Source organism: Triturus cristatus, chromosome 5_2, assembly GCF_964204655.1.
Source record: "Triturus cristatus chromosome 5_2, aTriCri1.1, whole genome shotgun sequence".
Classification (NCBI taxonomy): domain Eukaryota; kingdom Metazoa; phylum Chordata; class Amphibia; order Caudata; family Salamandridae; genus Triturus; species Triturus cristatus.
In genome coordinates this window covers 425,385,934-425,410,159 of record NC_140588.1, presented here as the reverse complement: position 1 = coordinate 425,410,159, position 24,226 = coordinate 425,385,934, and the positions used below count along the sequence as shown (strand labels likewise).

Below are 24,226 nucleotides of genomic sequence, written 5' to 3'. Positions count from 1 at the left end.
GTTTGTTGGAAGATCTTCAGAAAAGAGAGATGGCGGCGAGATGCACCTTAATAGAGGCATGAGCTAGGCCCGATTGTGCGAGGTGCAAAAGATATGGTAAGATTTGTTCCCGAGAAGATGAGAGGGGGTGAATGCCAGCAGTTCAGCACCAAATACACAATCTTTTCCATTTTAAGGAATAGGTTTTATTTGTACTGTCTGCCCTTGATCTAGCAAGTATTCTTCTGCAGTCTGCAGGAATATTCAGATGGCCAAACCCCCCGAACTGCAGGAGCCAAGCTGACAATCTGAGTGATCTGGATGGAGAACTTGACCCTGGTTCATTGTTATAAGCAAGGGAATTGCTTTGAGCCAAATGGGAGGTCGCATTGCGAGTAGGAGAAGTTCAGTGTACCAGTACCAGCGTGGGGTGGCCACGCAGGAGCTATCAGAATTATCTAACAAGGCTCGGCCTTCATCTTTCTGAGAACCTTTGCGAGAAGGGGAATTGGTGGAAAAGCGTAGGCAAATATGCCGTACCATGCAATTGAAAATGCATTCCCCCATGACCCCCGATGGTGCTTGCGAAGAACTGGCATTTGGCGTTGATGGTGGTTGCAAAGAGCTCCAGCTTTGATTTTCCCTACTAAGAAAGATGTAATCCAGCATGCTTTGATCTAATTCCCACTCGTAGCAAGCAGATTTCAGCCTGCTTAAGGTGTCCGCTATAGTGTTTAGCATCCTTGGCACATGCTCTGCCATTAAATGTACCTTGCGTTGGATGCACCACTGCCAGATCATCTGTGCTTCCTGGGACAGCAGATGTGATGTGGTGCCTCTCTGCTTGTTTATGTAGTGCATCGTTGTCATGTTGTCTGTGCACACGAGCACTGTGGATTGCCAAATCCTGGGAAGGAAGGCCTGGTAAGCGAGGTATACTGCTTTGAGTTTTAGTAGATTAACGTGCATGTTGTGATGCGAATTATGCCATTTGCCGCTGACCTGGAGGTAAGCTTCCCACCCTTCCAGGGAAGCATCCGTTGTGATCATGAAACGAGATGGCTGAGGACAAACAGGAGACCTGCAGAAAGATTTGCTGGTTGGGTCCACCAGTGCAACAACTTGATCTTGATGGGTGTGACCTGGATGATGTCTTCAAATGCTCCCGTTGCCTGAGACCATTGAACATCCAGGGCTTCCTGAAGCGGACGCATAGGAAGACGGAAGTGCAGTACGAGGTGGATGCATGAGGACATCATTCCTAAGAGAGATTCGTAGAGGCGAACTGAAAGTGGCTTTCTTTTTGTATGGAGCGAACCAGAGAGAGCAACTTTTGTTGTCTCTCGACAGTTGGGTATGCTTTGTTGAGGACTGTGTCCAGTACGGCTCCTAGGAATATTATTCGCATTGAAGGCTGAAGAGTTGACTTGTCTGGGTTGAGAGTGAGCCCAAGATTGCTGAATAGGCGCAGGCGTAGGGCTTGGTGGATGTTTCTGTCTACTGGAGAGTGTTTGCCTTGACTAACCAGTCGTTGAGATATGGGAAGACTTGGTGACGCTGCTGTCTGAGGCAAGTGGCGATGGATGCCAGGCATTTTGTAAAGATGCGTGGGGCCAAATGGAAACACTCTGAATTCAAAGTGGCTGCCAGCTACTGGGAACCTGAGGAACTTTCTGTGTTTTGGATGGATAGGTAAGTGAAAATAGCCGCGTTGGAGATCCAGGGAGGGCATGTAATCTCCATTGCATAGGAGACGCAAAATGGCTTGTAGCGAGATCATGCAAAAGGTCTGTTTCTTGAGAAACATGTTGAGCTCCCTTAATTCGAGAATTGGTCTCCACTGCTTTGATTTTTGGCAAATCGAGAAGAAATGGGAGTAGAATCCTTTCCCTTTTTGGGAGCGGGGAACTCTTACTATTGCCCTCTTTTGTAGCATTATTTGTGCTTCTGATCTGAGAATGGGTAAATGCTTTTGAATGTGCGGTTGGGGTGGCTTTGTAGGAGGAGTGCGAATACATTCTAAAAGGTGCCCAAATTGGATGAGGTCTAAGACCCATTGAAATAAAATGAAATGAAATTGGGAATTTATAAAGCGCGCGGATACTCACAGAGTGTGTCCCGGCGCTAATCTCAAAAACCGTAACAGAAAGAGCCCCGCCCCAACAACCATAATGTTATTGTTGGAACTACCAAGTTTTAAGTTGTTGCCTAAAAAACAACAAGCCCTGAGTCAATCTGAGATAAAGGGGCAATTTGCTCCACAGACGACCAGCTTGAACCTGAAACGACCGTCCTCCTATCCGAGATCTTGGGAATCACCATGAGGGATTGTCTAGAGGATCTTAAGACCCTTTGAGGCTGATAGCGTTGGATCCTACTTCTCAGGTAAACCACACCCGTATCATGGAAGGCACGATAAGTGAGCTCTAAGGCCTTAAACTGGATCCTCTTTCTCACCGGGAGCCAGTGCAACACCTTCAGGTGGGGCGACATATGCGTTCTGGGGCTTACCATAAGAATAGCTCTGGCTGCAGCGATCTGGACAACCTGCAGCCGATTGAGCAAATACTCTGGCAGCCCCAGATACAAGATATTTACGTAGTCCAACCTTGATGTAATCAATATTTGTACTACGATCTTACGGGATTCCACAGGGAGAAGGGGAAGAAAGTTTTTTACCATTCTAATCAAGCCGAAGCAAGTACCAGCGACAGTTTGAATTTGGGACTTCATCGCTAGGCTAGTGTCCAACTTGACTCCCAAGTTTTTAACCGTGCTGACTGGGGCCGAAGGAGGAGACATGTCGCGGGGCCACCATAAATTACAGTCAGCACATGGGGGGGCAGCCGAAAAAGAGGATTTCGGATTTTTCTGGATTACACCTGAGTTGGTTAAGTCGCATCCAAGAAAAGACCTCCGACAAACATTTATTTATCTCCATTCCATGAAAACTCGCACCTTTGTCACAAGTGAACAGGAGTTGAGTATCGTCAGCGTAGGAAATAATCTTTGCTCCGTGCGATTCTGCCAGGCATGCAAGTAGTGCCATATAGATATTAAGGAGTGAGGGACTCATAATAGCGCCCTGCGGGACCCCCACTTGCATTGGAGGAATGGCAGCTGTAAAGGGCGGAGACCAGATTTCCTGCTGCCGCTCATTAAGGTAAGAAGCAAACCAATTGTACACCGTGCCCCCAACACCACACTCCGCTAACCTGCACAAGAGCCGGTCATGGGGCACGGTGTCAAAGGCTGCGAATAAATCCAGCAGTATCAGCACAGCACTGCCCCCTTTGTCCATCTGAGTTTTAATAGTTTCCGAAACCTCCAATAGGGCTGTCTCTGTGCTTAGAGTGGTTCTAAAGCCTGACTGGCTGTCATGAAGCACATGGTTTTCTTCTATATAATCTGTTAGCACGGAGTTAACGTACTTCTCCAGGACCTTTGAGAAGAAGGGCATCAGGGAAATGGGCCTATAATTGGATGCGACCGCAGGATTCGCTGTAGGTTTCTTCAGGGGGGGAATGATTTAAGCCTTTTTCCAACAGCTAGGTACCATTCCCTGTCCAAGCGAAGTGTTAAGAACTGAATTGACTGCGGAATTTATGGGTTCTGCAATATTCTTCAGGATCTTTGCTGGACAGGGGTCAGAAGGAGAACCCAACCTTAGAGTTACCATGGTGTCAAGAGATTTTCCCAAGGAAATAGGGGGAAATTGGGTGAGTGAGAAAACTTACCCCCGAGGGCGGGGCACATGCGCTCAATGTCTCATCAGTTTCGGCTCTGCCCATAGAGGCAAATGACTGTTGAATCAGGTAGATTTTGTCATGGAAGAAACCAGCCATCTGATGAACCCAACTGGAGGTGGGAATAAATGCCTTGCTCACAGCACTGGGGGATGAGAAATCCTTAAAAATTTAAAAAATTACTTTGCTTTTATTAGCAGCCCCTTTAATTTTTAAGGTAAAGGAATTTTCATCTGTAGGTATTTGATTCCAATGATGGATATGTTTGGATATTCTGGCTGGCACCCTGGGCGGAAAGGGGAGCATCTGACGGAAGTCATTGTCTACGGCTATTGTCTTTAGGTTTTCGTCCTGCTTTCCCTCTAATGAAAGGGCAGTAATATGTCGCTGACGGCAGTTGTCTATGCTGATATTACGGCTGGAAATGCTGTGTGTTGGAAGAGTATGCTGGATATCGATATTGCTGCTTTCCTCCACGAAAAGAAGGCTGCCCTCTTCCTCTGGCGCCCCAGAAGGGTGCCTTCTTATATTGCAGCGTGGCTAAGGATTTGGCCATGTCTGTATCTGTTTTAATTGTTTTGAGGGCCTCATCCACATGGCTCCCAAACAGCGCCTCTCGGTCAAAAGGTAGATTAAGTATCTTTGTCTGTTCTTCCGGGTGGAAATTGGTGGCCTGTAGCCAAACTTGGCGGCGTAGAGCCGCTGCGCCTGTTCGTTGTCTAAAGCCTGAGGAGGCAATATCCATGGCACGGTCCATTATCTCTGAGGAAGAATGCTGAACTTCTAGCAACACCTTCCTTGCCTCTCCACGAATGTCTTCTGGAAGTTGGTCGATAAAAGGGGCTATATCGCACCGCATTTGGCGATCATAACATCCAAGGAGGGCTAAGGAATTGGCAGCTCGTACTGTGAGGGCCGACCGTGAACCGGGTGGATGACCAACTCTTTGCTGGCTACGTTGGCACCAAGAAAGGTCGGGCGGTGCACAAGAGGACTATCTCCCGCTGGGTTGTCTTGTGCATCAAAGCCTGTTACTCTTTGGCTAAAAAAGAACCTCTGGTGGGGCTGCATGCTCATTCCACTCGAGCAACTGCAGCCACTACTGCATTGGGACAGGTTTCCCCCTGCAAGACATCTGTCAGGCAGCCGCCTGGACAGCCAAGTCCAGAGAGACGTTGTTTTTGGCCGCTCTGTACTCCAGGACGTCCTGGTGTGATCTTGGTTTGCAGACTTACCACCGGGGTTGGTATTGCTGGGGTATCCATTCTAAGGTAAGGAATCTATCACTACGTGTTTCTTTCAGATGAACAAGTTACTTACCTTCGGCAACGAGTGTATCTGTAAGAAACATTAGTAGTGATAGTTTCCTTACCGCCCCACCCAAACTGATTTCTAGGGTTAAGGTCATCCCTTTCAGGGCCCTAGTTTCAAGGCACCAGTGGTCAGTATCTTGCATGGGTCTGCGTTCCTGGCGCAGAAAGTCATGTACAGAACGGACGTCAGCGCGCGTGGGCGGCGTCTAAGTACTGGCCGAGACGTCATCCCGGCGATCACGATGTCGACGACAGACGCAGAGCCGCATGACGCACAGGGGTATTGCTGACGAAAAAACTTTCCGGATCCAGTCTGACGCCTGGAGATATTCTAAGGTAAGGAATCTATCACTACGTGTTTCTTTCAGATATTGTCAGTTCAAAACGAGTGGCTGCTCTTTCTAGCAGGCAGAGGAAGCCGCCTATATCCTCAGGAGGCGAGTCAATAACCTAAGGTGACAGAGATGATGGCGTTGGCAGGACGTAGTCATCCCACTCATCATTGTGGCCTGGAAGTTCACCCTCTTCTCTTTCATCCTCAGATGAAGTCGTGTTTTGTAAGGGTATCACAGATGGCGATTGAGGAGGCGGAGGAGGAGGAGGCGGACTCTAGCAGGAGCTTGTTGACTTGATGCAGATGCTGGGGGAAATCGTACATTGTAATCTAACCGCATGGTCTGTAAATCTGTCAAGAGAGTGGATGGCACGCATACCAAACCTTGTTGGTATTGTTGACGATGATAGTCCTGTGGGTAGTGGTCCTGCTCATAATATTCCTCCTTATATGTATAGTCCTGGTATTTTACATGAAGCTCAGATGGGCTCTGAGCTGCTCTGTAAAGGCTGTCTACCTCTGAGTCTTCCTGCTCAAGGAGGTGTGTAGGAAGTAGTGAGGACACCTTACTGGGAGAGGTAAGTGAAGGCGTGATCTGTTGTTTAGCTTTTTTAATTTGGGTCGTCGACGAGGAAAGAACCAATGTCGTCGGTCTGGGCATCGTCGGTAGTGGGGTTGTCGACTGGTTCTGCCCCGTCGGCAAAAAGAGGGCTGTCGCCAATGGATCCGCTGGCAGTTGTTGTGTTGTCGACTGTGGTGACGGCGATGAACGCTTGTTTGCCGGAAGAACTGCCGACGATGACATCTTCGACGAATATAGTAACTATCATCGACGGCAGAGGGACAGAAGCTGTCAACTAGAGTGTTATCGACAACGACGATGCCGCCATAGACACTGTTGCGGTGGTCACTGTAGATGAAGATGAAGAAGCTGTGAAGGGCATTGACAGTTACGTCGTCGAAGTTGAATATGAGCCATCCGTCGGCGGTGCAGATGCTGGTTTTTCGAAAATATGTTTAACCTTCTGAGGAGGTGTTGGGAGTTCTGAGGTCAACGTTTGTACTGACTTTGAGGAGAAATCTGGCTTTCTCTTCTCCTTTTTAGCAACAGGCAAGGAAGAAGTGCAAGGTCCTTTAGAGGGACATTTATGCCTATGAGCACCCTCAGGAGACTTTTTTTTACGCCTTTTTAGATGGTTCTGAAGATGTATGAGGAAATGTCTTGTCTCTAGATCTCTTCAAGGGCATTTTAGAAGAGGACATAGAGGAGGTGTTGCTTTCTGCATCAGAGAGGGGACCATTTCTGGACTTGAGCTTTTAAAGCCAGAGAAGAAGGTGCACTTCTCTATACTTCAAAGTCTTGTTAGAAATCGTGAAACATACCATGCAGTTTGTGCTCTGGCTAGAGACAGTAAATACAGTCCTTATGAGGATCATCAATGTGGAACCTTTTTTTCTTACAGGTGCCACAGGATCTGAAGAGCCCCTTCTTTGCTGTCTCTGGCATAATGAAGACCAGTTTGAAGCACCAACCACCAAAGTATTTTAAGGATAAGTCACTGAAGTTGTAGAAAAACAGCGTGGAAACCTTTTAGAATTAGTTATACAGAAAAAAACTGAGCTGAGATCAGTGGAGACTCTCTAGCACGACGTGCGGTAGAAAATCTCAGGCACTGCAGCTTCTCTCAGGAAGGTTCCTGAGGGTCGTGTAATCTAATTGTTTGATCCTTAAGTTTAGTCCTTTTTTAAACAATGTTTAAGGACACTGATATGTTGCTAAACAAAAAGAGCCTTTGGCCTCTAGGTTATACGTCTATTGTGACTCCCAACTTGACGAGGAGGAATGATTCAAGCATGTGAATCTATGAAAGTTCTAAACCTGGAATAAGTTTACTTTACATTACAGAAACTCAAAGGCCTTTTTCCATATATGCTCCACCATGGCAGTGGTGTCTAGGAGTTGCAGCAACAGATTATGGGAGAATCTGCCTTAGAATAATCCACAACTGTCTCAGTGTCTGTTTTATCTGCCCTTCTGTTCGGCTGACCATGTGTCTTTGCAACTGTAGCTAAGGAGCCACTACAAAATCGTAAAAAGTAAGTAGCAAGGAAAAATTGCTGTTTCATGCAGGTGGCTAATATGATAGGAATACCGGGAGTCTGAGTATTTTTCAGATGTCCCGTTCCACAATATTGAACATGTTGGGATTGTAGAGCAAATCACAAGCAATCGGCCGTCGTTTGCTAAAACCCAAGCCAGCCAAGAGTCTATTGAAAATATAACAAAGTGCAGAAGTTAAGAAAACATTTTTGACTAAAACAATGCCAAGAATGAGATGAGGAGTACTCATAAAAACACCAGAACTTACTTCAAAAGTTTTCTCCGCAACTCTTTTATTTGGTCGTTCTTCTTGGTGAGAATGTCCTTCATGTTGCGGTAAGCAGCCGTCTGTTGAAACTTCTTTTCCAACTCCTGCTCAAAAGAATCACAACACATTATTTGGAAACACATTTTTTAATTGCTCTCATGTTAAAACGTGTATTCCAAAATCATTTAAAACATGCAAATCTGAGCTGCACAATGCTGGCCAGTGCGCAATGTGAGACTGCGTGGGGGCTCTCCGCGTCACGGGGACTGCAGAGGCTATTGTTACACCACTGGAAGTGATGTCAACCAAGAAACAGATAATTGAATGTGGAAGTTATGTCACTAACTCGAAAAGATAGGAAGGGAGCATTGAGGCGCCTGCAGACTTGAAACTTTGAGTTCACTTTGCATGTTTGTCCTGCCTTTTACTTGCAATGAATTGCCACCATATATTCCATGAATTAGGTAACAGTAACAGATTAGATTAGTTTAGGTCTATTACACATGTTGGTGATTGCCAAATTCTTTACCATGATCACCTATTATTCTGACTTCATACGACTAATCCACCACCTATACATAAGAAAACATATTTTGGCATAAGGTAGATCATCAGCTACCACAAATGACACTCAGAACAAAATCAACTTGTTCTCTTAAATGTAGACGCCACAGAGAAGCAAAAGATGACATTGTAGAAACAGGCTCATGATAGATAACGAGATAGGCCTATTTATAGGATTATTTTTCATAGAGTTTACTACTTTCATGCATACTTCCATTACGACATGCTGATGCAGGACTTACATCACATGGCAGCATCCACCCCAGATTGGATGGGGCACGGTGCTCCTAATTATTAATCAGTGTTAATTCAGGGTTGATTCTATCTAGAAAGTTGTGTCCTCTATGTAAACAGAATTCTAGAGACAAAAAAATGTCACACACAATCGTAAATCTGCCACAAGCATTTTCAATACCGCTCTTTTCAGATTAGGTTGATTTTTAATCACTTTTGGTCTATCGTGACTCGCACCTTGGAGGCTGTGGGCCTGATTCACAGAACTAACTTAAGACATAATCCTAAACTTACTACCATTTTGGTATTCACAGAAGGCACTTACTGATTTTGGTATTCACAGAAGGCACTTACTCATTTCGGTATTCACAGAAGTTAGGAGTCCTAACTTTAGGACTCCTAAATGCCTTCTGTGAATACCGAAAGTCTTAAAGTTAGGATTTTTCTCAGTTTAGGAGTAGTAAAGTTAGGACTCCTAAATGCCTTCTGAAAATACCAAAATTCTTAAAGTTAGGATTTTTCTCAGTTTAGGAGTAGTAAAGTCCTAACTTTACTACTCCTAAACTGAGAAAAATCCTAACTTTAAGACTTTCGGTATTCACAGAAGGCATTTAGGAGTCCTAAAGTTAGGAGTCCTAACTTTACAACTCCTAAACTGAGAAAAATCCAAGTTTTTCGGTATTAAGGCATTTAGGAGTCCTAAAGTTAGGACTCCTAACTTCTGTGAATACCGAAATGAGTAAGTGCCTTCGGTGAATACCAAAATCAGTAAGTGCCTTCTGTGAACACCAAAATGGTAGTAAGTTTAGGATTTTATCTTAAGTTAGTTCTGTGAATCGGGCCCTGTGCTTTTAAATGTGCTATGGTGGCCCATGATAATGCTGAAAGCTCTTCAAAGGTCTGACATTTGCTAGAGTACAACATAAAACCACAGCAGTGCTGTGCATAAAAAAAAAAACACAAATCCTATGTTCCTGGGAAGAAGTTAATAATAAGGTTCAGAGAGGAAAACTGTATATACTCACAGGCAACAAGCGGCTAAACCTTTATATATAAACGTTTGGCTGAGAATGGGGAGCCTTTCATTCTAAAAGTAGTCACCTCTGGTAACACGGCAGCATGCCGTCGGTGGAGGCATCAAGAATACCCGCTCTCTTGGGATGGAGAGGCGGCAGACACACGAAGAAGCTGGGAACCCCAGACTGGAGACTCCAAAGCCTGTTAATTGGCATTCAAACCAGACGGAGTACAAAACCGCCCCTAAAACAAGAATCTGCAGCTCCCTCTACACTTGGGTACACTGGCAGACTAAAAGACTGCGTGCTATCGCAGGTTGCGAGGCTTCACCTAGGATCGCAGAGTGCAGGCATGTGTGCGGTGCACGTGAGGGCCCCCTGGCAGTGGCGGCTCCTCCACTAAGTCGGAGGAGCGTCGCCCCACATCTCAAAAGTAAAATGATAACGTAATGTTATACTCATTTTATTTTTCCTATTGTTGTCAGTGGCGGGGCTGGCCAGACCAGGGGGAGGAGTGGTTTGCACTCCCTAAGTACTTATAACTGTTAGGCTGGCCCTCTTGGGCCGGTCAAACAGTCATGTACACTTTGCATGTTCCCCACAAGGCTGCATTACACAGCCTGGTGAGGAACATGCACAGGCTCCCTATTCCTGCTCGAGCGCCGAACCACAGCGATCAGACCAATCACAACGCTGCATTGCAGCATTGTGATTTGCTCAGGGGAGCCTGTGTGCCCGCTTGCTTCCTACTGCTGGCCAGGACTGGAGACAGGAAGAAGACGAGGATGGGGATGGAGGAGAGGAGGCGACCTGCTGTTCCAGGTAAGTTTTTTTCTTTTGTGTTCCATGCACCATCCCCCGCCATCCCACTACCCCCGTCCAGTAGCCGCTGCTACTGCCCCCTGGAACATGGCCCCCTCTGCACCGCGGAAGCTAATGTTACGCCACTGACATTTGCTTAATTTTCACTGTTTATCATTAGTAATCTCTTATTTTCGACTGAGAGGGAACTTCGGCAAGAATGCCGAGGTTGGGTGTGCAATTTAAGTTTATTTGCATTACTCAAATGAGGCAAATTGTTAACATGCTATCCTCAAATTTCTGCCATATTTTTAAAATTCAGAACAATGCAACATTGTCAAACCACTTTTTATATGGGATAAAGAACCCACCATACAAGAACCTTTAAAAAGATCCTTATTATGTGCAGTAGAAGGTATTTTATGCCTTTTAAATCACGGTCACATCATTCAGCATTCCTGAAGAATCATCTTAAGTCCTTGCTTTTTCACTCCTTCACCTGAGATATTATATTCTGCACTGTAAAAATCAAAGTGCTAATGTGCAGCAATAATTTGGAAGGAAAGCATATTTTAAGCAGTTTAACATAAGTCACTTTTCAAAGTAGTTGTAATCCAGACTGTGCAGTATGATGAAGAAAGATTCTGCATTTCATAAAGTGAACTCCACCAGTGCAATAAGTACACACACTTACAGAAACCTAGTTATTCCTTTCACTGAGGAACAGCAGGTGTAATTGTGCTCAGTGACCAACCTCTCACAATGTCTGTTGACAGTAAGAACTTATTACAGTAGAAGTACAATGTTGTTTCATTGGGGTCTGCCACGGAAAAGTTAGTTGGAGTGCATTCCAGTTCTGGGTTCCTTTTGAGGGTTCTCAAGTTGGTAGGTGCTGTCAGATCTATAACATGTATATCTACCTACTGCTTCAAACAGACGGAGGGTGGAGCACATGGCGGCACATCCCAGTATTCAATTTGCCCCAATGCATCATGGTAAATGCAGTGCATGATAACATTTGCTTCAGTAGTAGTCTTTCATTTTTCACCCTTGTTGGTGCAGCTTGTGCTGTGTAACTCGACATATATGTTTCTGGATTCATTTCTTCATCAGGGAAGAGCAACAAGTCGTTTTAGGGGTGCTGGAAATTCTGCCCAAAGTCTTCTCAGGTCTCTGTACCACAAGCTTATCAGCTCACTAGCTCTAGGCAGCCTCTACAAACAGGAGGGTGGGAGCATACTGACCTCTTATTTAATGCTTCACTTCTGCTTGTGAAACAGTCTTTCCAATTTTCTTATTATGGGCGATTTGTGATGTGTCAACTAGACTGTCATAAGAAAATCAGGGACATGTTTTATATACTAATTACAGTATTAAGGATAATGTGCACTGAAGGATTTTTTTAAGCATACTGAGATTCACTTAGGATCTCCACAAGGATATAAAAGCATAAACCAACAGACAAAAAGCCTTTATAAGGGAAATGGAAATCAAAGGTGAGATGTTATATCCTGAAAATGCACCCACATAATTTACTTAACAGTTTTCTATAGTGCTACCTTGCTAAAAGGCATTGCCATGCTTTACAGTGAACAAAATACAACTGCAAGAATGTCATATACTATCATGCGGCAATAATGGCAACCCTGTGAAGCGAGAACTATGAGGTTTAAAAGGGAGATGAGAGTTATGCAAGACGTTACGCAGATAAGTTAGGCAGAGTCCCAATCAGGCTAAACCATGTGTTTTCAAGGCGTTCCTGAAGGAAAGAACATTGGAAGCAGCTCGCATGTTGGCAGGGAGTGTTCTAAAGAGATTAGTCACTACACCCGACCAGGCCTGAATTAGTGCTTGTGAATCTGATTAATTTCTAGAAGTATAGAGTTCTTGCTTCAAAGGTTATGTTTCCTCTAAATATATATAGAATGTGATGAGGTAAGGAAAAGGTTACTAGCCCTGTAAGCTGTGCTTAATATGTTAAGTGCAGGGACCTTTCTCAGGAGGCCAATGCCCCTGCCGGTGCTTTCAATGACAGTACTAACAAAACCACCAACCATGACACTCATACAAGTGTGACAATTCAGACTATTCCAGGACACTGAAAGCTATAGGAATGGCGTGAGTGATAAGTATTCTTCGTTTTTAATGTATATTGAATTATTATACTCTGTTGTTGTGCTTGTCAAAATTAGACAAACAGCGACACCATGTGGTGGATTGCCATAAGTGAGGGTGTCGATCACCAGAAACGTCTGGCACGAATTAAGCACTACTTGTAAGCATCTGTTAGCAGCTTGTACATCTGTAGATTCACATGCTCTGCACACTCCTGCCATCTAGTGTTGGGCTCAGACATTGTAAGTTATTTTTGTTCCAAGAAGACTTTTTAAGTCATGAGGTACTTTGCGACTCTCCCCTTTGTTGGCAATGTGCATGGGCACCGCCTCTATTGTTAGATTGTTTATCGCACAGTGGGAAAATGTAAGTATGGAGTTGTGAGCAACGAGAACATTCTGACCATGCAAACGATGTATAAAGTAATAAATGTATGCATTGCAGAGATGTACAACAAGACACTAACTCTGCGGAGGAGGGTGGGCACATGTGAATCCACAGCACTATAAGCTACAAACAGATGCTTACAGTGTAATATTTTCAGTTCGTAGCTTGTGTAGCTGTAGATACACATGCTCTGAAAAGAATGTACAGCGGTACGTCCTAAAGTAGAGGTTAGTCAGTGGATGATGCAGGTGTCTGAAACACAGTTCTTAATACTGTTTGGCCGACTTTAGCTCGTTGACTAGCTAGAATATCCACACAGTAGGGGTTAGTAAAGCTGTGTTGAGCTGACCATGTAACTGCTTTTGATGCCTCCTTCTTATTAGTAGAGCGTGGCGTAGGCGGAGTAGGGAAAACATTTAGGCGCTAGGGTAGCACGTTTGAATACATTTAAATATCCATTTAGCTATTTCAGTTTTTGATACTGAATGGTGCATTTTCCATTTTATTTCCCATGTGAAATTTTGTTTACAAGGTTTAGCAAAAGCCACACTAAGTTGTTGATTTTTAAGATACGTTTTTGGTCTGTCAAGTCAGTACATTAAGGCTATTTTACCATCAAGGGTATGAAGGGCCCTTTCTGCTACTGAGTCTGAATGAGAAAAAACATGACTGGTAGTTTGGGAGATGGAAAGGAGAAACCACTGTAGGAAGGAATTTAGGGTCAATTCTAAGGGCAACCCTATCCACGTGAACCTGGATGACAGGTTCCTGTAAAAGATGGGCCTATAGCTCAATTTCATGTCTTAATGTGGTAATAGCAATGAGGAAAGTTGCTTTCCAGGAGAGAAACTGCAAGGGACAGGAATGCAATGGCTTTAATGAACCCATGAGTCTTGTAAGTACTATATTAAGATTCCTTAGAGGGGCAGGTGGAACTCTGGGTTGTATTATTCTTTTAAGGCCTTACATGAAGGCTTTAAAGACTGGAATTCTAAAGAGAGAAGAATGCACTCTAATCTGCATGTATGGGCGATAGCCGCAAAGTGTAGGCCTATGGAAGTACATGCTAACTCTGATTTCTGTAAGTGTAACAGACAGCAACAATGTCTTCGTCTGCTGTTTGAGGGAGTCCATGTTCTTAGAGTTACAGTACTGAATAAACCTTTTTCCACTTTGCTGCATAGTAAGCTGCAGTAATAGGTTTATGAGCTTCTCTTAGAATGTCGATGCAATCTTTTGGGAGACTTAGGTAAGCAGATTCTCAGACCTCAGGAGCTAGATTCCTACATTGCATTGCTTGGGGTCCAAATGTCTGATGTTACCATGTTCCTGAGTGAGATTGTCCAGCTATTGGGTGATCCTGTCATGAGGGCAGATATTTAGAGGAGGGTAAGAACCATGCTTGTCTGGCCCATGTGGGAGCCACTAGGATGAAGGTGAGGGACATTTGCCTAAGCTTCTTTAGTCACAAATAAAAGGAGCGCAAGGGAAGGAAAAGAGTAGGTAAATATTCCTGACAAGCTTATCTATATATATAGAGCATTAACCACGGATGTGGGTGTGGGAACATGGAGGCATGGTTTTGGCATTTTGCTGAGAGGTGAACAAGTCTATCTGCAGGAACCCACAACATTGGAAGTAGTGGATTAGAACCAGTGGGTTGATGCGTCCTGCTGAGTAGGTGCACCAGGTCATTGTACACTCCTGGGAGGTACTCATCAGGAGGTGTATTTGATGATGAATCGTGAAATGCTGATTTTTCTGGTCAAAGAGCTACAAACTGTGAGTGCCGCCTTGCTTCTGTTGGCAATATATAGCGGTCATGTTTTTTTCTTTTCTTTTGTCCTCATTCACCTCAGGTTTAATGACTTCTACCCTTGCCTTTTCTCTACGAAGGAGACAACCATGGACCACCACAAGGGGTAGAGAAAAAGGGCGCTGGGTTAAGACACCATCCTCCTTCTGGTATATCTCTCTCAGACAACATCCGATTTTCCGGCGGCTGCATAAAATGTACTGGGAGATCCTTGCAGCTTAAAGCAGAGAGTTATATCGGTGTAATCATTGGACAGGGGGTTGTTCCTATTATTGCTATTTTACACATTCATTGAATTTAATTAGCTCCCACCCAAGTTTTTATTATGTACCAGAATCTTTTCCTCTTTTTGGACCCCTTTCCAAGAAAGTACATTCTTGACATATAATACATGGACTCTAACCACTTTGAATGCTGTTGAGGTATTTCACTTATCCAGTTACGGCATATCTCTCTTCTGACAAGCAGTAGTGCGTAAAACAAAAAATTCCTAGTGACACCTGACACACCCTCCATCACCCTCAAACAAAATTAGTGAGAGGCATACCTTTATGTGTATACCCAAGATACCTGAAAGTGTTACTTAAACTTCCTGCCAAAAATTCTGTATTTGTGTACATTGAGGGAACATATGTACATGTGTTGCTTTTTCCAAGCCACACTTTGTGACGGTAGCTGACTTTCCTTTCCCTATTTTGGACAGCTTTTCGGGTGTTATATATGCCCTATGAAGTGAAAAGAAGTGATTTTTTTATTAAAAAACAGGCTTAACAACAGTATAAAGTGTACACATTGATACTTGCCAAATATGTTGTAAGTTGCAGCTCGGCACGCATCTTCCCCATAGATCTTCTAATAAGGGGAATTCTCCATCAATTGTGTCTTGCAAACCCCAATACCAAAAGGAGACTTCTTTCGCACTGGGAAGTTTACCAGCCAGTTGTTCCTCCAAATCATTGGGTGCGCCCAGTGGTGTTTTTCATGCCTGCGCCCAACTCTTCAGTTGCATATACTTAAAACAGGAAATTCTGTCCCCAATAAGGTCTTTTATCTTGCTCCATGCGACCAGCTGTCCGTCCTGTGCAATCTCCCCCCAGACAAGTATACCCGTCTCCCTCAGTGCCAAAGCCAATTAATCCTTGAGGTATTCCGGTATCCCCAGGGAGTCCCAAATTGGGGCTGAAAAGGAATAGTAGTCTATTTTGAGCCGCCATCTTATCGCGTACCACATTCTGGTGAGTGTTTGTAGTACTTTTAAATTAATCTTCTTGATAAAGTTTGAGTCCCCAAACTTAAAAAGAAAACCACCAGTGCCCATTTTGCTTTCTTTTTATCATTGTGGAGAACATAACTCCGACATCCGTATCATCTGGGGTTCTAAAGAGCATTCTGGAGTTAGTGATTTGAAAAGCCCAAGCGTAGTACTGAATGTCCGGTAACGATAGTCTCCCTTTCTCTCTCCGACCCCACAGTTTTTGCCAGGAGATCCGGACCCCTTTATATGTCCAGATATAAGAGTTTATCGCCCGTTGGATCCTATCTATTGTTGATTTCTCAAAATGAAGAGGGATGGTGTTAAATAAATAGTTGATTTTTGACAAATTCACCATCTTAACCAAATTAACCCGACCGAAAATCGTAAGAGGAAATGTACCCAGCTCTTCAATAACTGCACTATTTTCCTAAAAATACTCAACAGATTAATTTAAGGGATTGTATTAATATCCTCCACAATTTTAATTCCCACATATTTCATTTCCCATTTGATCAACGGGTTATCTTTCCTCTGATTCCAGACCACAATTTCTGTTTTGGCCTCATTTACCAGATAACCTGATATTCTACCAAACCCCATAGCTATCTGTATAGTATGAGGTAACGCGGCCTCTAGGTCGGAGGAAAAGATTACCAAATCATCTGCATATAATGCAACTTTCTTCGCCCAGCTCCCAAGAGAAGGCAGGAATGTTAGTTTCCATCCTCAATTTGTGGGCAAAGGGCTCTATATACAGATTGCATAACAGGGGGTACAGTGGGAATCCCTGTCTTGTACCCCTTGAGATTTTAAAAGGTGCATTTATATTCCTGTTAACTAAAACTTTTGCAGTGGGGTTTTGATATATTAATTGAACTGTCCTATAAAATGTACCCCCTAGCTCGAGTCTCATCAAAACCACTAACAAAGAAGACCACCTAACCCTATTGAAGGCCTTAGAAGCATCTAACATAATAACTGCGAGAGGGGCAGAATAGGCTGTAGTCACATCAATTGCTCCAATGAGCCCGAATGTTAGTTCATGAATGTACCTTCCCTTGATGAAACCCTTCAGATCCTTATGAATTACCCACCCCACAAACACAACCTTGCTCAGTCTCCCCGCCAGGATGGTGGTAAAAAATTTATAATCAGTGTTCCATAGGGATATGGGTCTATATAAATCACAATTGGCGGGGTCCTTGCCTGGTGTCAAAATACACAAAATTGTTGCTTCATTCCATGATCTAGGAAGTTCCATCCCATTCTCTAAAATCTCTAATTACCTCTGTCAAAAAAGGGGCGAGTCCATCCCCTAGATCCTTATACAGTTCTGCTGGTATACCAACCGGCCCAGCAGCTTTCCAACCCTTAGATGCATGTATGGCCTTCCTCACGTCTTCTTCTGTTACGTCTTGATTGAGACTCTCTCTCTGATCTTGGTCCAAAGGTTTAACTGACTCGGCTAACCAGACTACTGCCTCCTCCTCTTGGACCTTGTCCTCTTTGGAATACAGGTCTCAAAAATATTAAGAAAAGGCATCTTCCAGGTCTGAATCATTTGTTAACATTACATCAGACTGTCCCACCTTTATTCCATTGTTACAATTTCTATTTTGTTCTGTCTTGATCTTACAGGCTTAGAGCTCCCTGCTCCCTCCCCATAGTCGAAGCGGGCCAACTTGCTTGCGTCCCATCTTTTCTTAATCCTATTTTGTAGGGTTTCTTCCACTCAATGTTTAATTAATGCAAGTTTCTCTTTCCTCTGAGTATTACTACCAGCTATCATAGTTCTGTCTGTTTCTACCTTTCTCATTTCTCCCTCTAGTTTACCCAGCTCTAGTCTTTATTGTCTATTTCTATAGCTAAGTATACTTGTGATCTTGCCCCTAATAAAAGCTTTCAGGGTATCCCACACAATCCTAATTGGGGCAGTACCACAATTAGTTTGTAGAAACTCACTCACTTCCATCTTTAAGGCATCTATTATTTCTGTGTCTGTTAAAATAGTGCGATGCAAAGTACACCTTTCATCCTTATGTCGGCAGTCATTCCTCAGTGTTATAATTACTGCTGAGTGGTCAGACAGATGTGCAACAACAAGATATTCAATGTCTAACACATCTTGCTTAAGACTTAAATCTACCAAAAAATAATCAATCCTTGATCTATTCCCATATTTGTATTATGAAAGGAAGTACCTTTCAGAGCCCCTGCCCTCTCTCTCCATGGATCATTCATTGCACATCTCAAGAAGGCCCGGGATTTTGGAATAGGTATAGCCCTACTATTACTGGATTTATCCAACTTTAGATCCATAATGATATCCATGACATCAAAATCTCCTGCCATTATAACCGCACCAGGGCAGTCTAGTAAGTTGGTGAACACTGATTTCAAAGGTTCGCAGTCATCCTGGTTTGGGCCATGATAGCCTAATAAGGTTAGCGGGCGGTCCCCTATCTTTAGGTTTGCTATGATCCATCTGCCGGATTTATCCACCCGTGTGCATAATAACCTAACATACCCTCCTTGTTTTTTCACCTCTATTGCTACCCCACTTATATTTGCTGTCTGCTCTGTACACCCTACCTGCTGAACCCATTTTTGTTTCTTGAACAACTTTATACATTCCTCCTTTACCAGGTGGGTTTCCTGTAAAATCATTATTTGTGCTGGGGAGTCCATGAGATATTGTAGTTAACCCTGGGCATTACACTACGCTTCGCCCACGTAGTGTACGTAGCGCTGCCTGCTTCGCAGTTTTCGAAGTAGGCGAAGCAGGCAAGTGCTACGCACACGCCAGGGCGAAGCGTAGCTGCCTGCCGCCCGCCACCCGCCTCCCGCCCGCCCTCCTTTTAAATCATATCTTGCATGTTAAATAATTAAAAGTAAAGAGACTTACCTTACTTGTGACAAATGCGCATGCGCGGACGCCTGCGCATGCGCATTTTTTTGTTGCCCTTATCTTTATGTCCGCTTTTTTCATTATAAACACAAGAATACCTCCCGTACGGCTGTTCGGGACTTCACTTCTCCACGCAGAGTTAGCGCGGGCTTTGTGTGCTGGTGTCAGGCCGTACTACCAGTGCCCCTTTCAGTTTGCTGTCACCACAGAGCCACCGCTAGAAACACAATAATGCCTCCCGTACCGCTGTTCGGGACTTCACTTCTCCACGCAGAGTTAGCGCGGGCTTTGTGTGCTGGTGTCAGGCCGTACTACCAGTGCCCCTTTCAGTTTGCTGTCACCACAGAGCCACTGCTATAAAAACAAGAATGCCTCCCGTACGGCTGTTCGGGACTTCACTTCTCCACGCAGAGTTAGCGCGGGCTTTGTGTGCTGGTGTCAGGCCGTACTACCAGTGCCCCTTTCAGCTTGCTGTCACCACAGAGCCATCGCTATAAACACAAGAATGTCTCCCGTACGGCTGTTCGGGACTTCACTTCTCCACGCAGAGTTAGCACGGGCTTTGTGTGCTGGTGTCAGGCCGTACTACCAGTGCCCCTGTCAGTTTGCTGTCACCACAGAGCCACCGCTATGAACGGGCAGATGCTGAGTGGCTTCCAGGATGCCTTAATCGAAGAAGGCAGCTTTCTCTTTACCTCCGAGTCAGTGGGCAATATAAATATAAAATATGTGATCAAATCAGAAAGTTGTCCGGGATGATATTAGCACATTGGCTATGACGATTCTTCAAAGAGATTTGACTTCAAAACTTGCAATATGCTGGTCGCATTAGAGCAGCAGTCACCCGATATTGCGCAGGGAGTACATTTGGACAGAAACGAAGAGGATATTGGCGCAGGAGATCAGGGTTTGATGTTCGGCTATGCTACAGATGAGACCGAGGAGTGCATGCCTCTGACAATTGTTTTGGCACACAGGCTAAATGAAAAGATGGGAGAACTGCGACGTAATGGCATTGGCCCTAGCTAAAGCCAGACTCCAAAACGCAGTTGACAGTGCACATGCAGGACCGTGCATGTAGGACCGTGGTGCTGTTATCCCGGAGGTCTGTAGCTGCTCACTTTGATACCAGAGTATTCCTTTTTTCTATAAAAGAAAGTTTGAGAAACTCACACTGCACAAGATCTTGGGCCGCGCACAGCCTTTTTAACTAGATCCCAAACATTATCAAAACTAGGTCCAAAGTAGTGCTTTAGAGAGCTGGTGTAGCTACAGAGAAACCAACTTTCTTCAGCGCTCGGGGTTAAACGGGGGTGGAGACAGAAATACCTTTGTACTTGAATAATCTTTTTTCTAAATGCATAATGTATTGTTTCTGGGGTGTTATGGTGCACTTACAGAGTAGCCATAACCTCAGATGGCAGCTTTTTTTCAACTCCTGATTTCCTCAACTGTTTCCAGCATTCTCTGGTAGGCCAAGACGTTCTACATAAAAGCCTTGGGTCCAACCAACAGGGGGTCTGGCTGGTGTGAACTGTGGACGGTAAGGAGGGTGCAGCTCGGGCGGCTGGCTGGGGATGGCACTGATTTGGCTAGTGTTGTACGGAGAAGCTGGCTTGTTTATATGCCCTTCCTATGCCAGCTGCTTGACGCTACAGGTGCCTTCAGGCTTTTTTAAATCGTCTGGCTCTTCTGGGGGGAGCAAAAGTATCGATCTGAAGAGTATTAAATAAAACTCGAGGTTCTCCCTTTAAAAACAAAATAATAATTTGCCTCCCGTACGGCTGTTCGGTTTTGAGCTGTGAAATCATGTAAGTTACTGGCTGCATTGCGTTGTTGCCCTTATCCTTATTGCCGGTTTCTCCATTTGTTAACATTACCTGGCCATCCTCTGTTATAAGGCGGTTTATCACCTCAAGATGAAATTTGATATGTGCAGGCACACGCATTATACCGGCATGAGTTAATGTGCATGGGCCATTTTATTGGTTTGTAACGTTTGTACAAGACCTAGCGCTATTCTTTTAAGACTTTGAATTAACGTAAAGCCTTTGAACACGGCTTTAGATGAAACGCCCTGACTTTTAAGCAGCCCCATTGTGCCACAGTCACTTCATGCTCCAATTATGCATACCATCGGAAGTATTTATATCACTGGCAGTAATTGACATTCACTTACTATCTATAATTTTTAAATACTTGAGGTAATCTGCGGCGTGCAGGTACACACACCAGCTATTTAGCTCTTATTATGTATCAGTGTGGCACTCAGTGTATATTGGCTTTAAATAATGCACATTGGTCATTTTATAAGCTTGAAGCGTTTGAAAAGATCTAATGCTCATTCATTCCAGGCTTTTAATCAGCGTAAAGCCTCTAAACATGGCGTGAAACAAAACACCCTGATTGTTATGTAGTTTTCATGTGCTACAATCAGTTAATGCTATACCTTTGTATCATGAGTGGAAGCAACCACACAATTTAATTGACAGCCACCAACAGCAGCAGTTGGGGTTAGTTTGCTGCTCACCTTTGTAAAATACATTTTCGTAACAACAATTTTTGTTCAGGTAATTATAATTTTGGTCCTTTGATCACTATTGCTAAGATCCACATTTCTTGCGGGGAGTCTTACCTGGCCTCTAATTTGATAATGGGGGGGGATTTTAGCGACAACAATGGGTCAAAATCATTGCCTATCAGCCCTTTAAATTTACCTCAGGAAGATAATCTTATTTTACTACCCATAGATTTAAGGGGCTTAGCGCCATACAACCATCTCATTGTACGCAACTTGCAAAGTGTACATTAACTTGTACGTGGTAGTGATGAGCAAACTCCCACGTTCACTGGGCCAGGATGCTCTACAATGTTTTATTATATCATAGTTTCTCTGGGTTTGGGAAATTTCAACCTTGAAGTAGGTGTCAGGACGAGTTACTTTAGTGACAACAACCATATAAGAGTTAATGTTTAGTTACCAGTAGTTACGTTACTATCAGTTATTTACCAAGGGATAACTCACGTTTTAAAATTAAGTCCAAAGTCTTAAGACTCAATTGGAAACTTCCATATCCCAGCAACAAACGTCTATTGCTTCCACGTGGGACTAAATGATCACTGCTACAAACCCCTGTCCACTACGCATGCTGTCCTCTAACCAACTACACACTTCTCTTTCACACCTTCAATTACCCAGGCAGTACCTATACACTCCAGCAAACACCCTGTCACTCCCCATGCACTCCTCCAGTCAGCCATCCAGCCCCATGGACTAATCCAAACACTGCGCCAAAACCCAAAGACTTATAAATTCACCCAGGCACTCTCCTGGCAGTACTCTAATCATTCAGTCAGTACCCAAGTACTCATGCCCCGACCCAGGCCTTAACACATGCACTGCTACAAACCCTCCTTGCATCATCTGACACCTCTTTTACTATACCGATCCCCTAAAACAAACCTTTCTAAACTCTTCCCTCTGACTCGTCCCCTCCAAAACTCCTTTATACTCATCCAAAAGCCTCCTCCTACTGCTAAAAAACATAAAAATAAAAATCTTTCACTCTTTTATCCCTCCACTATCCTTTTCAATCAAAATTAACAGATTAACATGTTCACTTCTCAAATTCCATATTCAACTGTATTAATTTATCACTAATCCATTATGGGTTCCGGAGTGGCGTGCTACTCGCCAGAGAAGCGCTACAACACCCATCAGGGGTAACAAGTGCTATATGAATGCAAACCTTTCTTCCCCTTTTATACCTCTGCTATCCTTCTCACTCCAAATAACTGACTAATATCCACCACTGAAATTACTTCATATTTCATCATATTAATTCACGACTAATCCATTATGGGCTTCCTGAATAGCGTGCATCAACACCCCGTCAGGAGTAACAAGAGCTATATAAATACAAACCTTTTTCCTCCTCTATCCTTCTGCTATCATTCCAAATCCAAATAACTGACTAATCCACCACTTAAAATGTACTTGCATGTTTCACTATACTAATTCAACACTAATCCTCTATGGGTCCCGGAGTAGCGTGCTACTCGCCGAAAAAGCACTTCGACGCCTCGTCAGGGGTAGTAAGCGCTATATAAATGCAATTACAATACAATACAATACCCAAGTATTCACGCAATGACCCAGGCCTTAACACATGCACTGCTATAAACCCCTGTCCATTACACATGCAGTCATCTAACCACCTATACACTTCTCATTCACACCTTCAATTACTCAGGTAGTACCCATACACTCCAGCAAACACCCTGTCACACCCCATGCACTCCTCCAGTCAGCCATCCAGCACCACGTACTAATCCAAACACTGCGCCAAAACGCAACCACATATAAATTCACCCAGGCACTCTCCTTGCAGTACTCTAATCATTCAGTCAGTACCCAAGTACTCATGGAGTGACACAGGTTTTTACACAGGCACTGCTACAAACCCCTGTCCACTACGCATGCAGTCCTCTAATCACCTAAACACTTGTCTTTCACACCTTCAATTACCCAGGCAGTACTTAAACACTCCAGCAATCACCCTGTCACTCCCCATGCACTCCTCCAGTCAGGCATCCAGCACCATGTACTAATCCAAACACTGTGCCAAAACACAAACACTTATAAATTGATCCAGGCACTCTCCTTGCAGTACTCTAATAGTTTCTTGCCTTTTCCTGCACCTCATTTGCTTTTTTGTGCACCCCTGTTGTCTCTTTCAGCACTCGTCTTCCCTATTTCTGTACCTTTCATGCCTGTTTTTGCATCTCACTTTTCTTGCTTCTTTCTACACCTCTGTTGCTTCTTTCAGCAATTCTCTTGCCTCCTTCTGCACCTCTTAGTTAGAGGTAGTTTTAATCCCCTTGCCCTATTATGTACTAGAGCTATACAGGGGAGGTCATGCCAATCACAGGGGAACCCCAACCCATAGTGTACCCTAGTGTATGTAGGTGTTTTCACTGTATTCTAAGTGTCTTTCAGCATATCACTGGCTCCTGACCTGGTTAGTCAGAGTCAGTTATCGCCAGTACCCGTCAGCAAAATGTTGGGGGCACAGTATGAATTTGCAACAAGGCCTCTTTCTGCTCCTCTGTTGGTTCTTTGTGCACATCTCTTGCTTCTTTCTGTACCTTTCTTTGTCTTTCTGGACTTCTGCTTCCTCTTTCTACATTTCTCTTGCTTCTTTCTGCGCCTTTCTTCCTCTTTCTGCACATGTCCTACCTTTATAGGCATAGTTTGAAATTGGCATTTACAAAACCTTAGAAATTCACTGAAAAAAACACAGGTTTCAGGGATGTTATAGTTAGTTGGACATTTTACTCGTACAAAACCAGAGAAATTCGGCCGTTATAGTTAGTTCAGCTAACTATA

General features: G+C 44.0%; 1 protein-coding gene across 1 annotated transcript in view; it reads right to left on the bottom strand.

Annotated features, from left to right (window-relative positions):
• The window catches only part of LZTFL1 (leucine zipper transcription factor like 1), a 446,657-nt gene that overhangs the window by 58,498 nt on the left and 363,933 nt on the right, over positions 1–24,226 (bottom strand). The window contains exon 9 of the mRNA XM_085607356.1: positions 7,742–7,845. Coding sequence (XP_085463482.1) covers positions 7,742–7,845 — 104 coding nt within the window. The remainder of the gene's footprint in view (positions 1–7,741; positions 7,846–24,226) is intronic.